Below are 14442 nucleotides of genomic sequence, written 5' to 3' on the forward strand. Positions count from 1 at the left end.
AAAACTGGCTAACTTATAGGCCTCAGTTTGTATGCATTGTTTTACACTGCATGGACCAAACCACCATCCACTCATGTGAATGTGTCTTTCTCCGTGAGTGGACCCATTTCCTTTTTCATAGCATTTACTCACATCTGTGATTGAAATGCCTCCCCTAAAGATTTGTGGTACATCATGTACTCTGTCACAGTCATCAATCATTGTGCTTTAGTATCTAATTATTGCATTCAAAATGTAGTCATCCAAGTACTGTGGAGCTTTTGTGTGTCTTGTGTTTGTCCTCTATCTGGCCTTTACTACCCTCAGAAGTTTCACTTTAAACACTTCTTTGGAACCTGATTTACAGTTTACTATGTAGTACAAATTTGTATCAGTATTTTTTTTTCATATCAGTCAATACTTGTAAATCATGAGATAAATATAATAAATAAATAATAATAAATAAATAAAGTTCTGTTGAATTTAAACATTTCATAACAATTAACGTTTAGGAATTCCCTTATACAAATACCAAGTATTGTTGTCTATGGGCATTTTATTTACTTAAATTAAAAATTATTATTTATACTTATTAATACTGATATTAATTCATATATTTGTCTTCTTCAGGCCAACAAAAATGTTATCACCAGTTTCTTCCAAAGAATAAAACTTCTTTGAAGGGAAGTTTAATGATTAAATTGGTTCCCTTGTTGATTTTAGGAAAACTAATTAGATAACATAACAGTCTGATCACATAAAAGTGCACAGATTGTAATAATATTCATAAAATATGAAGATGATATGATTACACATAGTTACACACTTAAACACTTTTTCAGGAAAATGTCCCCACACCGCAATACCATCCATGACCACTAGGGCACACACTAAGTACTGAAAATCGAAATCTGTGGGGAAAAATCGGTCCCCACGGCGTGAGTGGTATGTTAGATCATGGATCCCACCAGAATAGAAATACAAACTCACATACACACACACACACACACACGCACACACACACACACACACACACACACACACACACACACACACACACACACACACACACACACACACACACACATTACTCTGTTGTAGGACTGCCCCTTTAGCAGATGCCTCTTTGGCACTAAAACTCAGTGAACACTCAGAGTCCCTCAGTGCTTCCTTGTGCTCCTCATTGTCCTCCTCTCACTGCACTACTGGTGAGTTTAATTCGCCTTCACGACAGTGACATCACTAGTCTTTTTTACAGTAATCTGTCTGTATTTAACACTTAATTCTCTTTATGAAATGTATAGATGCATACTTTGCTGGTTAATTCTGATTTGAAAAGGGCATTTTTATAGTATTTGGCATGGTGAGGATGACAGTAACAGTTTATGATCACATCCATAGGTCATTATGAATAACTATAAAACACGTTGTGACCATTCTTTAATGTAAAATAGACAAAACTCCTGAGTAGTAAACAAGGCACAATTGTAAGCCCGAGCAAGACACATTAGTGAATGTTGTAATATATATTTTATTTATAATCTTAAGATTTCTTCTGATTGTTAATAATGCCATTGCGTGCATATTTGCTACTGATGATGTAATATAAGTGAAGGATGCTCACGTTTTAAAGGGTGATACAGTTATGTTAAATGGACTTGCATTTATATACTGCAGTGCTTTTCTAGTCTTCTGACCACTCAAAGCTCTTTACTACATGTCAGCATTCACCAATTCACACACACATTCATACACTGATGGCAGAGGCTGCCATGCAAGGAGCCAACCTGCCAATCAGGATCTAATCTAAATACTCATTCACACACCGATGGCTCAGGTTAAGTGTCTTGCTCAAGGACACATCGACATGTTACCGGAGCAGTCGGGGATCGAACCACTGACCTTTCAATATGGACGACCTGCTCTACCCTCTGAGCCACAGCTGCCCCAGTTGATAGAATTTAGGACAGCATCAGACAAAGCATTTACTAACCAATAATAGAAAACAAAATGACAACTTTAAGTTTTAAGTCAAATATATTCTTTATTGATTTACTAATTTAAGAGGAGTCCTGATACAGTTCATAAGGTCTTCAAATAATACATAAATAACATTCGTAACTAAATTGTATTGCTTATTATAAAGAGAAACCCTGATGAGTATTTATTGATGGATTATTAACATTAATAACGACATTAATACTATTTAGATACCCACAGATATGTTGTTGCTAAAACATTTGATCAAAACAGATGATAAACACTGATGATGATGCTACTAGTTGTGAGTCAGGAAATGAGCCACCGTGCTCCTTTATTTAACTTTCACAGTGATACACAGGACAGACGAATTTGTGTAAGAATACATAAAATACATAGTCAGGAGGTATGAATAAACCAAATTTACATTAACTTATCTTTAATCTATACTGTATTAATAGCTAACTACTGGCTCACTGATAGCTCTCACAAACAGAGCCTCATCATGTGTCAATATAAATTATCCCCGCAATAAATATAAATATACGATCACAAACAAGTGTGCAAGAAAATAAACTCAGCTTTCTAAGATCTACACCGGAAATGAAAGGAGAACTTAACATGAGCTCCACCTAGCTCTGCCTTCACTATGGAAACTGTAGAGAGGAAGAAGAACTATATGTTGTCAAAACAGTCTCACAAGTAGTCACAACAAAATGTAACACGGAGGAAAATATATTTGAGAATTTCCACTTGCTTGTGTGGATTCTTTTGAGAGTGTTTTACCATGCTGTTTTCACACAAAATCCACAAATACAGTGAGCAAGTGACTCATAAAATATCACATGACTCGTGTTGAAAACAAATACAAATCACTCTACATTTATTTGTGCATTGTGTTTTTTTACATAACTTGACATTTATTTGTGAATACTTATGAGACTGTTTTGACACCATAGGAACTACTTCCTGTTTCCTAGTTGATACAGATCTTAAAGCTGCAGTCGCTCACTTTGAGCCAATATGATTAAAAGTCATTTTTATAAAACTGTAACTATGTCCTGACAGTAGTACATGAGACAGATAATCTGTGAAAAAAAAATCAGGTTCCTCTGTCTCCCATTCATGCTCCTAATGACATTTGCATATTCCTACCATGCCCAAATAAAAACAGCCAATCATAGCCGAGCTGGAGCCTTGCAGTCTCTGGACAGCTGGCGAACTCCGACTAAACTGTCAAACTAGACAGCGCTCAAATATGAATCAATATTCTGTAATGCCAATTTCTTTCTTCAAATGTTTTCAGAATCATCTACTAGTGCACGGTTTAGCTGTAAAATGAGAAAGTTTCTGACCCGGGAGCCATGTTGACATCAGTCGAGACAAAACCAAGTACCGCCCACTGGCCAGAGCTGCCTAGTTTGACAATTTGATCAGAGTTCACAAGCTTCCCGAGGAGTGATTGACAGCTGCTGTAGAGACTCTTTGGCTCTGATTGGTTGATTTTCTCCGGTCTGTGAAGTCTTGCAAATTCCATTATGAGCACAGGAGGACACAGAGGAACATAATTTTTCTGATCACCTGTCTCTACTGTAAGGATATAGTGACAGTTTTATAAAAAAAATGCTTTTTTTATCATATTTACTCAGTTCAACTTTGGTTAAACCCTGTGGGCCCGCCCCCCGCATGGATAGGCATAGCGGTCGGGTGCAATGTCAGCCGGGCGGCAGGCAAAGGCAGGGATCTAGGCTTTCTGATCGCAGACTGGCTTTTGGTTCATGGAACGTCACCACTCTGGGGAAGGAACCGGAGCTGGTGCGGGAGGTGGAGCGGTATCAACTAGCTGTAGTTGGGCTCATCTCCACGCATAGCTCTGGTTTTCAAACCATACTCCTGGAAAGGGGCCTGAGTTGCCCAGGGTGAGGGGCGCCGGGTGGGTGTGGGGATACTTACGAGCCCCCCGCTGAGAGACGCTGTGTTGGAGTTCTCCCCGGAAAACGAGAGGGTCGCCTTGATGCGACTGCGAGTTGCTGCAAGGAAATCTCTGACTGTTGTGTGTGTGCATATGCACAAACTGCAGGAGGAGTACCCAACCTTCTTGGAATCTCTGGCTGGCGTCCTGGAAAGGGCGCCGACTGGAGACTCCATAGTTCTGCTGGGGACTTCAATGCTCACGTGGGCAATGATGGGGAAACCTTGAGGGGGCTGATTGGGAGGAACGGGCTGCCTGATCTGAACCCGAGTGGTGCGTTGTTGTTGGACTTCTGTGCTAGTCATGGATTGGCCATAACAACACCATGTTCGAGCATAGGGCCGTTTATAAGTGTACTTGGTACCAGGACACCCTAGGCCAACGATCGATGATCGACTTTGTGGTTGTATCATCAGATCTGCGGCCGTATGTCTTGGACACTTTGGTGAAGCGAGGAGCAGAGCTGTCAACTGATCACCACCTGGTGGTGAGTTGGATCAGATGCCGGGTGAGGCTGCCGGACAGACCTGGGAAACCCAAACGTGTAGTGAGGGTGAACTGGGAACTTCTGGCTGATGCCCCTGTCTGCGAGGTCTTCAACTCCCACCTCCGGAAGAACTTCTCGTGCATCCCGGGGGAGGCTGGGTCCATTGAATCTGAGCTGCTAGGAGTTGTGGTTGGAATGTCGTCGGTGCCTGTCGTGGCGGCAACCTAAAAACCCGCTGGTGGACACCAGCGGTGAAGGAAGCTTTCGGAGGCCTTTCGGGCTTGGCTGGCCCTGGGGTCTCCAGAAACAGCTGACAGATTCTGGTTGACCAGAAGGGCTGCAGGTGCGGCGGTCGCAGAAGCATAAACCCGGGTGTGGGAGGAGTTCGGGGAGACCATGGAGAAGGACTTTCGGTTGGCCTCAAGGAAGTTCTGGCAAATCGACTCAAAACGATTCAGAAAGAGAAAGCAGGGCTTGACTTAGGCTGTGTTCAGCAGGGGAGGCTTGTCCATATCCTTGGCAGAGGCTGCTGAGGTAGTCAAAAAGCTCCTCAGTGGCAAGGCGACAGGGGTAGTAGATGAGATTCTCCCTGAGATGCTGAAGGCTCTGGACATTGTTGGGCTGTCTTGGCTGACTTCAGTGTCGCGTGGAGGTCGGGGACAGTGCCTGTGGAATGGCAGACCAGGGTGGTGGTTCACATTTTTAAATGTGTGGGTGTTCTCCAACTATTGGGGTATCACACTGCTCAGCCTACCCGGTAAAGTGTATTCGAGCGTGCTGGAAAGGAGACTCCGACCGATAGTCGAAACTCAGATCCAGGAGGAGCAATGCGGATTCCATCCTGGCCGTAGAACAGTAGACCAGCTCTTTACCCTCGCGGGGCTGTTGGAGGGGTCATGGGAGTTTGCCCATCCAGTCTACATGTGCTTTGTGGACTTGGAAAAGGCCGTTATGACCGTGTCCCCCAGTGAGTGTTGGCCTCCGCCAGGGTTGTCCCTTGTCACCGATCCTGTTTGTGATTTTCATGGACAGGATCTCAAGGCGCAGCCAGGGGGAGGAGAGTGTCCAGTTTGGGGACCTCAGAAATGCGTCTCTGTTCTTTGCAGATGATGTCGTTCTGTTGGCTTCATCAGACCGCGACCTTCAGCACGCACTCGGGAGGTTTGCAGTCGAGTGTGAAGCGGTCGGGATGAAAGTCAGTACCTCCAAGTCTGAGGCCATAGTTCTCTGCCGGTGGATTACACCCTTTCTTTGCCCCAAACGAGGGAGTTTAAGTATCTCGGGGTCTTGTTCATGAATGAGGGTAAAATGGAGCAGGAGACGGACAGGCGGTTCAGTACGGCGTCTGCTGTACCTGCTGTACCTTCAAGTGTAAACCTTTTTAATGCAGCAACAAATTGTTTAAACTTTAAACAGGAATTCAAATTCCTGTTTAAAACTTAAACAGGAATTCAAATTCCTGTATATAATGTATACAGTATATACACATAGAATTGACTTGAACAGATCGGCCCCATTGTCACCGAGTCAGTATCGGCCTGGTATCTGATCCGGTATGGGTGCATCCCTACTCCTCAGAAATTCTACTCATTAAGCTCAGAGGTACGAAGTATATAACTCAAACCTGTTTTTAACTCATTTCTGGGAACAAGTATTGCACAGCAATTGAGAGAGTCAGGAATTTTTTATTGCTCAGTCAGCAGTGTCAGTTCTCTGTTTTGAGAGGGTGACAAAAAGAATCAACATAAGATGACGGACCATGCATGAGTCATTGGTTCAACGGGCAGTTATGTCATACTCTGTACTCGGATGCACATCTTAGTTCAGTTTGTAAGGACGATGGCTGCTGTTAGTTATTGTTGGTTTTGTTTAAATATGCCAAATTGTAATTTTATGGGTTATTAGGAGGAAGTATTGTTTTCACTGGCGTTTGTAGGTCGGTCAGTCAGTCGGTTGTCTGTCTGTCTGTCTGTCATCCGTCCGTCCGTCCGTCTGTCTGTAAGCAGGATTACTCCAAAAGTTTGCGATGGATACGAATGAAATTGTTTGGAGGGGTGGAGTGTAGCACAATGAACAATCCATAAAATTTTGGTGGCAATCCGAATCATGATCCAGATTCAGGAATTTTTTTAATGATTCCGATCAGCCTGAGCATTAAGACCACAGGGTATAATACATGCACGGTGTGACTGATGGCGCGTGACCCTGCCTCCTTCTGAGAGCAGAGAGATACGTGAATGGATGTGTGTGCGGGAGCTGCTTTCCGTCTGCGGTGAGAAAGAACAAAGCGGTAGCCTACGGGATGAGAGACAACGTAGTTTAACGTTATACAGACATAACAAGGCATAACAGACATAACAAGGCTGCTGAATGAGAGAGGCATCCGCCGATACGTCACACGGAAACACACTGTGTTAATAATAAGCCGACCACCTCATGGTACCGCCAACTGGGAGCTGTGATCTGTTTTTAAAGTCACACACCTTGGCAAAGGTCTGCGCTCTCCGAGTGCCATTCTAGTTGTTGTTGGGACAATTAAGCTAAAACAGCTAATATGTGCTAACGTCAGTGGTCACTTGTTTCGACTGTAAATATTCACTTTTCCTGCAGCCTGATGGAGACACCAGTGTCAAACTCAGCCATAATCTGTTTTTTTCACATTAACCTTGGAACTTGATCGCTGACAACACAGAGATACCATGTTATACTATTGGCTCACAAGCCTTGTTAGAAGTGGAAACCAAGCATCTGATATCTTCCACAAATATAAACAAAACATTAATTTTGGACCTGTACATTTTTTAAAAATGATTAATTCATTGCCATAATCAATTTTTAGGAAAAAAACATACTTTTATTCGGCATCTTTCTAAAAGCTCTGTGGATGTATAATTATTATAATAATAATTATTTATTTTTTTTAAATATTTTTCTACATAAAATCAATAAGACCTTTAAAGACCGGGGTGATAATTATCATTCATGTAGATATCACCATTAATTGTGCAATTGTTGAAGTAGTGTTCCATCATGTTGGCACTCTTCTTTGCTGGTACAGGGGTGTTTGTCTCTGGACAGGTGCATTTTATGGGCTCTCTAGTAAATCTAACATGAGGAGACAGGAATTAAAGTTTTTATTATGTTGCAGTTACATTATAACCTCATATGCATCTATCATCGGCAACTATTATGCTCACTTTCCCCTAGCTGTTGTCACTTGCCAGCGATATCATTTTGTTACAGTGTAGCCTGGTTACTTGCTGAGTATCCAAGCTACACTATAATAAAATGATATTGCTAGCAATTGACAACATAGCTAGAGAAACGTGAGCATAATAGGCTACAAATAAAAACATGTAAGTGTGGCAAGGGCAATAAGGGGAGAATGAGAAAAAACAACAACAACGTCACCTAGGGAATTGCACCCCAGGAAATACTGTCTCAAAATGTATCAGGCTCATTACTGACACAACACAGATGTGTTTTCAGAATGAACCAAATGTTTTATTGAAATAATCAAAATAATCAAATAGGCAGGGAATGGAGTAAAGGATATTAACAGCCAAATGGAAATTATTGAGACAAATAAAGGGAATACAAATCGTGCTGAGATCTGTTAAAATGTGTGCAGGCTCCGCCTACTTGACCCATCAGAGGCGTATGCCGGTGTGGTAATGTTCCTGGTGCTCTCTCTCCCCTCTGCCTGCCTTCTTCTATAGGAATAAAGCACCTGAGATGAATTAACCATCTCCATCACCGTTGACCTATATTAAAGCTCATAAAACACAACAAAAACAGCCTTCTGGTCTTCATCAATGTGCATTAACCAAAACTGTGAGTTGAGTGTCCTTGACAAGGGGCTACTATAGATCAAACATCAAGTTTATCAAAATGTTTGTATAAAAAGTGACAGCGATTCATGGCGAGATTGATGATTCTGACCTAAATAGGACCTATTATGCTTTTTCCCTTTCCTTTAGTGTATTATATAGTTATTTGTGTAAAATGTAAAATGTCTGCAAAGTTACAAAGCCCAAAGTCCATGCCAAAGGGAGTTACTCTCCCCCACAGAAATACTGCTCCTGAAACGCCTCGCTTGAAGTCCCGCCTTTTCTTCCGTAACATGGTAATGTCACCAAGTAACACATTTGCCTAGCCTAGTTTGGCAGGCCCTCAAACAAAGCTAGTTAGAGCGGAGCTGGAGGGGAGTCCGAAGAGTTTGGTTCGGTTGACCAATCACCATAGTGGACCAATCAGAGCCCACGGGGGCTTTTCCGGAGGAGGGGGGGCATTTCAGAAATAGGGTGAAAAGAGGTGCTGCAGCACAGTTGGTATGAGAAAAGTAAAGTGTTTTTTGAACATTAAACCATGTAAACATGTTCTAGTAGAAACCCAAAATACAAGTATGACCTTGGAAATAAGCATCATAGGTCCTCTTTAATTAACCCAGATGTTTTATGGATTAGTTTACTAGAGTTAGATTTGGCCACCCATATTGCAGTGAAGGCTAGACATCTGGCTTCTTTGTTGCGTGTGAGGGTTGAACTGATGTCCAGTTCATCTTATATTCAGTTCAGTTGTGTTTTATGAGCAATTTCTTCAACTACCAGACTAACATGGATCTTAATGTCTCACAGGTCAAACCCCAGCCATGAGCTCTGAAGACCAATATCAAAACTTCTTGGACCTATTCAGTGAAGACGATAACACGACTGACACGAGCTATGTGTCCAGTGACCGTGTCGTGCTCTGTCCAAAGCAGGATGTCAATCAGTTTGGTGCAAGATTCATCCCAGTGTTCTACTATGCCAACTTCCTCCTGAGTTACCTTGGTAACGGGCTCGTGCTCTTCATTATCTTCAAGTTTGAGAAGCTCAGCACAGTGACAAACATCTTCCTCCTGAATTTGGTCCTCTCCAACCTTCTCTTTGCCTCCAGTCTCCCATTCTGGGCGATGTACCATTTGTCTGACTGGATTTTTGGCCTGGTTCTGTGTAAGATGGTCAGCAGTGCTTACTTCATCGGCTTCTACAGCTCCATCCTATTCCTCACACTCATGACATTTGACCGATACCTTGCAGTGGTGCATGCAGTGGCAGCTGCTAACAGCAGGAAAAAAGCATATGCCATCATTGCATCAGTGGCAGTTTGGTGCACCAGTATTGTAGCGAGTGTGAAAGAGCTGGTTCTCCAAAATGTGAGAAAGAGTCCATACGATGGACTGATATGTGAGGAGTCAGGATACCCTGAGAGCACCATGGAGCACTGGCGTCTGGTCAGTTATTACCAGCAATTCCTGCTCTTCTTCCTCCTCCCTCTGTTCATGGTGATGTACTGCTACATCAGCATCACAGTCCGCATCCTGTCCACCCGCATGAAGGAGAAATGCCGCTCCATCAAGCTCATATTTGTCATCATCTTCACCTTCTTCGCCTGCTGGACACCCTACAATATCGTGATCCTCCTTCGAGCTATTCAGATCTCGAGCCCCAGTAAGGATTGTTCTGACGCAAAGACCTTGGACTATGCCCTGTATGTGACCCGAAACATAGCCTATTTGTATTGTTGCATCAGTCCAATGTTTTACACATTTGTGGGAAAGAAGTTCCAGAGCCACTTCAGAAGGCTGATGTCTAAGAGGATCCCCTGTCTGAAGAGACACATGAGCCTCAGCAGCCAGAGCACCAGAACCACATCACAGAGGACGCCACACTCTGCTTATGAGTACTAGACACACACACACACACACACACACACACACACACACACACACACACACACACACACATGATTGACTCCATGTTTAATTCCTGCCAGACTCTTCCACATGGTTAAATCTTATTGTCAGTTAGAAACAATCACATTTTTTATCATTAACTTAATTAGATGTCAGTTTCAAGACTGCTCCACTACGGTGGCGTATTAAGGCCATTGTAGGTCAATAAAACTATTTACGGAGCCGGGGAGGGGTGTAATATTCCGAGACAAAATTCAGAATTTCCGAGATTAAAGTCATACATTTACAAGAAAAATAAAACTTGGATATTCTCTGAGATTACAGTGGTACATTTACAAGACAAAACTCAGATATTCCCTGAGATTATAAAGTTATAAATTTGAGAGGAAAAAAAACAAAAAGTACAAAACTGTGGTAATGAAAAATAGTGGAGTATCTTTGTTTAGGAACCATATCGCTACACTGTGCAAGGTCGGATCAAGCTCAACACACACCATTAATCACTGCGGTAACGTGGGCCACAAAGTGCAAAATATATTATTACTATAGGCCTACATTATACTGTATATTGTAGTGGACTCTCCATCCATCCATTCCCAGCTGTTTATTCGGGGCCGGGTCACGGGGGCAGCAGGATAAGCAGGGTAATGTAGACGTCCCTCTCCCCAGTAAACTCTAAGGGCATCATTAGCCATAATGTGTGGTTCAACACAAGCAGTTATGTCAAAGTATGTGCCTTTTCTGTGTTATTTTCCCTTCACACTGACACAGTGACACAGTGACAGTGTGTAACCATGGCAACGCAGAGTGTTTGGAGTGACGTCTTCTTGACGGCTTGTTTTTAGTGTGAAATAAAAGACACGCCTTCATGTAGTCAAAGATATAAGTTGTTCAGCTCTACTTTCCTGTAACTTCTACAATATTAGCATTTACGCATGTTTATAAAAGAACACAGAATGAACACGAAAAGAAATGTGTACAGTATATGTACCTTTCAGGACCTTCGCCTCGCTCAGTTTTCCAACTTTTTTCTCGACTCTAATCTCGGAATATTACATCCCTGGCCCTAATACGCCATCGTAGTACGGACTGCTTAAGATCTACTTCTCACATTCAAATTGTTAGCTTTTACCATACTTTTTTTATAGCATATATTGCGTTTGAGTTAAAATTGTTGCTTCTCTTGAGGAACTTTAGTCCACGTTTCGATGTGTGGCTGAATGATTTTATGTATCTGCTTGTTCCAATCTTGTTGAATCAATGTTGAATGCAAAGTGTATGTTTGTAGAATGAACTATATCTTGACCCTTTAATAAATATGCCACTCAATCTATTGTGACATCTGTCATTTTATGGAAACTATTTTTTTTTCTACTTCTTTGCACTGCTGTATTTTGTGGGCGGAATGATGAGATCGTTTCCCTTTTCTGATAGAACATCTGGATCAGTTTCCTGTCAGCTAAGCACAGTCCCCTGATTAATCAGTCAAGTCTGGGGAAACAACATGAAGTGTGTGGACATAGTTGCAAGATGTTTAAACACTGATAAAAACAACATGAAAAACAGTACGTATGATAGTAATGGGTGATTTAAACATTTCCTTTGATGCATTACACCGAAAACACATATTTGAAAACTAGATGATTGCATAAAATGCATGTGAATGCTGACAGCTGAAATTAATCATACAGTCATACAATACAGACATTTTAGAGCGCAAATGCAGAATAGACTTCTAGAAAGTAGTATTTGGGTGGAATAAACATTTAAAACTATAAGTCATTAAACATAAAGTATTTGAGTGGAATGAACCTTTAAAACTCTAATTCGTTAGACAAAGTAATATTTGGGTGTTTTGAACTTTTATTTTGAAACATTAGGTCCATCCCTTGTTTTCTGTTGACACACAGTGAGAGTTGGGGGCTTTTATTTAGAAAAACAAGCCTCATCCTGAGCTTCTTGTTAAGGAACAGTTACTCTGTGGGGCTTTTATTTTGAAGGTGGGGGGGGGTGTTAGTCTGATGTCCATAGGGAGGTATGATAAGGGTATGATAGGAAAAGGCCCTTTGACCTGCTGATTTTGTTCACCTTGAGGACATACCCACCACCTAACTAATTGAAAGTTGGGCAAAAAGATGGGTTTTGAGTTTGATTTAAAGACCTCCACAGGTTCAGACTGTCTGATGTCTATAGGGAGGTTATTCCAGAGGAAAGGGGCTCGATAAGAAAAGGCCCTTTGACCTGATCACTTCTTTTCACTCTGAGGACAGACAGGAGTCCTGTATTCTGAGAGCAGTGAGTCCTGGTTGGAGTAAAAGGTTTAAGGAGATCAGGCAGGTGAGAAGGGGCTTGTCCATTTACAGTTTAAAGTCTGATCTGACATGGATAAAAAAGCCTGAGCTGAAGTCAAACCTCTCCTCATCAGTTGCCTCCCTCATGCACAGTCCCCAACAATCTACCATGGTGTGCACTTCTCCTTGCATTGGCTGTCTACATATCCACAATCAGAACCCATGAGAGACGTGAGCCACTGGACCAGAATTTTCCCCTGTACGAATGTTTTGCAAGGGTGTTCAAGCATTCATAAGAACCCACAAAAGCAGTTTTTATAAAATTCCATTCAAATTTTTCAGACGAGAATCCATGCTTGTTGGGAACGCTGTCATTCTGCATAATAATTAGCCATGTGCTTCTGTTTGTTGCATGAAGGGTTTGTATTTTCAGAGCAATAGGGCCTTGGAACAATTGACGTTTGTTAACGGACCGTCGGACAAATGTTTTTTTTTTTAGTCCAATGGGACATTTTTCGGACTATTGGTGTTTCGGAATAACAATGAGCAATAATACACGACAAACACTGCGACGACTACCTCAACAACAAAATAAAGGACAATATGTGGCCTGAGATTGCCCAGCTGCTGGGATACAATGAGGATGGTAATGTAGCTGATATGCACTTGCGAATGCTATGTTGGTCACAGAACACACACAACAGCTAGCATTAGCATCACAATTAGTTTATGTATTGTGTGGTTAACGACATTCTCTGTCTGGATAGGTTTTTGTTTTGTCGATTCACAGATGAGCTAATCATTACCTAATGATTCAGTATCTCACAGTCTGTACTATAGCAGCTCATCACATAGTAACTACTCACAAATGTACAGAATAAAAAGATGAGGTTATTATAGTATGTAACTGTAAGATGTACAGTATCAATTAATGCAGCTATGATATGTGTATGTAACTACAATATAAACCTATGTCAGAAACCAATAAAAATAGTATAATAAAAATAGCCGTGGCCATGCCCCAGCATATTTCCCATTGTCCTTTGTGTCACCCCCTCCCCCGTGCTTCCAGCGCTCCCATGTCTGTCTCTCTCTGGGCCTTTCTGAAACCACCTCCGACACCCTCTCCCTACCCACTTCTACTCCGAGAGGGAAACACAGAGCTTTATCCAATGGTGCTCAGATCATTTTCTTGAGGTCAACATTAAAGAAACGAAAGAGATGGTCATAGATTTTAGTAAGAATAAGATAACAGTTCCTCCTGCCAAGATTAAGGGAGAATTAGTTGAGTGGGGTTTCTTCTTACTCCCGTCTGCCTGCCTAACCTGCCCGCTTGCCAAACCTACCTCCTCACCACTGCTTCCCTCCAGCCAGCCACGCTCTCACCCTCGCCCTGCTCCGGTCCAGCCGCGCTCTCCCCCTCGCCCTGCTCCGGTCCAGCCACGCTCTCACCCTCTCCCTGCTCCGGTCCAGCCACGCTCCATCACTCATCATTCCTCCCAGCAACCCTCCGGACATCATTCCTCTATCTCCATCTGCAATAAATCCCATTCCTTTAAACCTCACTCCCTGTGTTCTGCGTTTGGATCCCCACTTACTGATGGTGACAGTATATAGAGTAGAATGAGCGTGGTTATGTTCGATACTGTATAAACAGCGAGCAGCTATGTAATATGTATAGTGGAAAAGAGGAAAGACATTTCTGTCACAAAGGATGAGAGTTCGGTACAATCAGATAGATAATGGGAAGTGAAAATATATAAAATTAGCACTGTAGCAGCAGCAGTGATTGTTCAAAATGGCACTTGTGCAAAAACTGTCTGAGATAAACAGACAATTAAAAGTCTTTGGGGGACGGGGATGGGGGTGCAGTCATTGCTTGTGGTGGTGGAGGGGGCTGAAGGGAGAGGGCTATTGTTGGGATATAGAGTTCTTCAGGGTGACAGCTGCAGGGATAAAGTTGTCCCTGAGCCTGCTGGTCCCAGAACGGAGGCTC

The 14442-nt window shown here is 42.3% G+C and overlaps 1 protein-coding gene across 3 annotated transcripts; it reads left to right on the forward strand.

Moving 5' to 3' along the window:
- The first annotated feature begins 1112 nt into the window (after positions 1 to 1112).
- ccr12a (chemokine (C-C motif) receptor 12a) lies at positions 1113 to 11488 on the forward strand. Of its 3 annotated transcripts, none has more exons than XM_037788553.1 (3): positions 1113 to 1187; positions 9056 to 10168; positions 10207 to 11488. In XM_037788553.1, exon 2 carries the CDS (start codon positions 9070 to 9072, stop codon positions 10147 to 10149), a length of 1080 nt encoding a protein of 359 aa, XP_037644481.1. In that variant the 5' UTR covers positions 1113 to 1187; positions 9056 to 9069; the 3' UTR covers positions 10150 to 10168; positions 10207 to 11488. The 3 variants fall into 3 exon arrangements, with proteins under 3 accessions (XP_037644481.1, XP_037644482.1, XP_037644480.1); XM_037788554.1 differs by having other exon boundaries at positions 9056 to 10149; positions 10188 to 11488; XM_037788552.1 differs by having other exon boundaries at positions 9056 to 11488.
- The last annotated feature ends 2954 nt before the right edge of the window (positions 11489 to 14442 follow it).

This window comes from Sebastes umbrosus, chromosome 12 (assembly GCF_015220745.1).
Source record: "Sebastes umbrosus isolate fSebUmb1 chromosome 12, fSebUmb1.pri, whole genome shotgun sequence".
In the NCBI taxonomy this organism is placed as follows: domain Eukaryota; kingdom Metazoa; phylum Chordata; class Actinopteri; order Perciformes; family Sebastidae; genus Sebastes; species Sebastes umbrosus.

Excerpts from the sequence above, each read along its gene's own strand:
- ccr12a (XM_037788552.1), top strand. The coding sequence starts at position 9,070 with ATGAGCTCTGAAGACCAATATCAAAACTTCTTGGACCTATTCAGTGAA.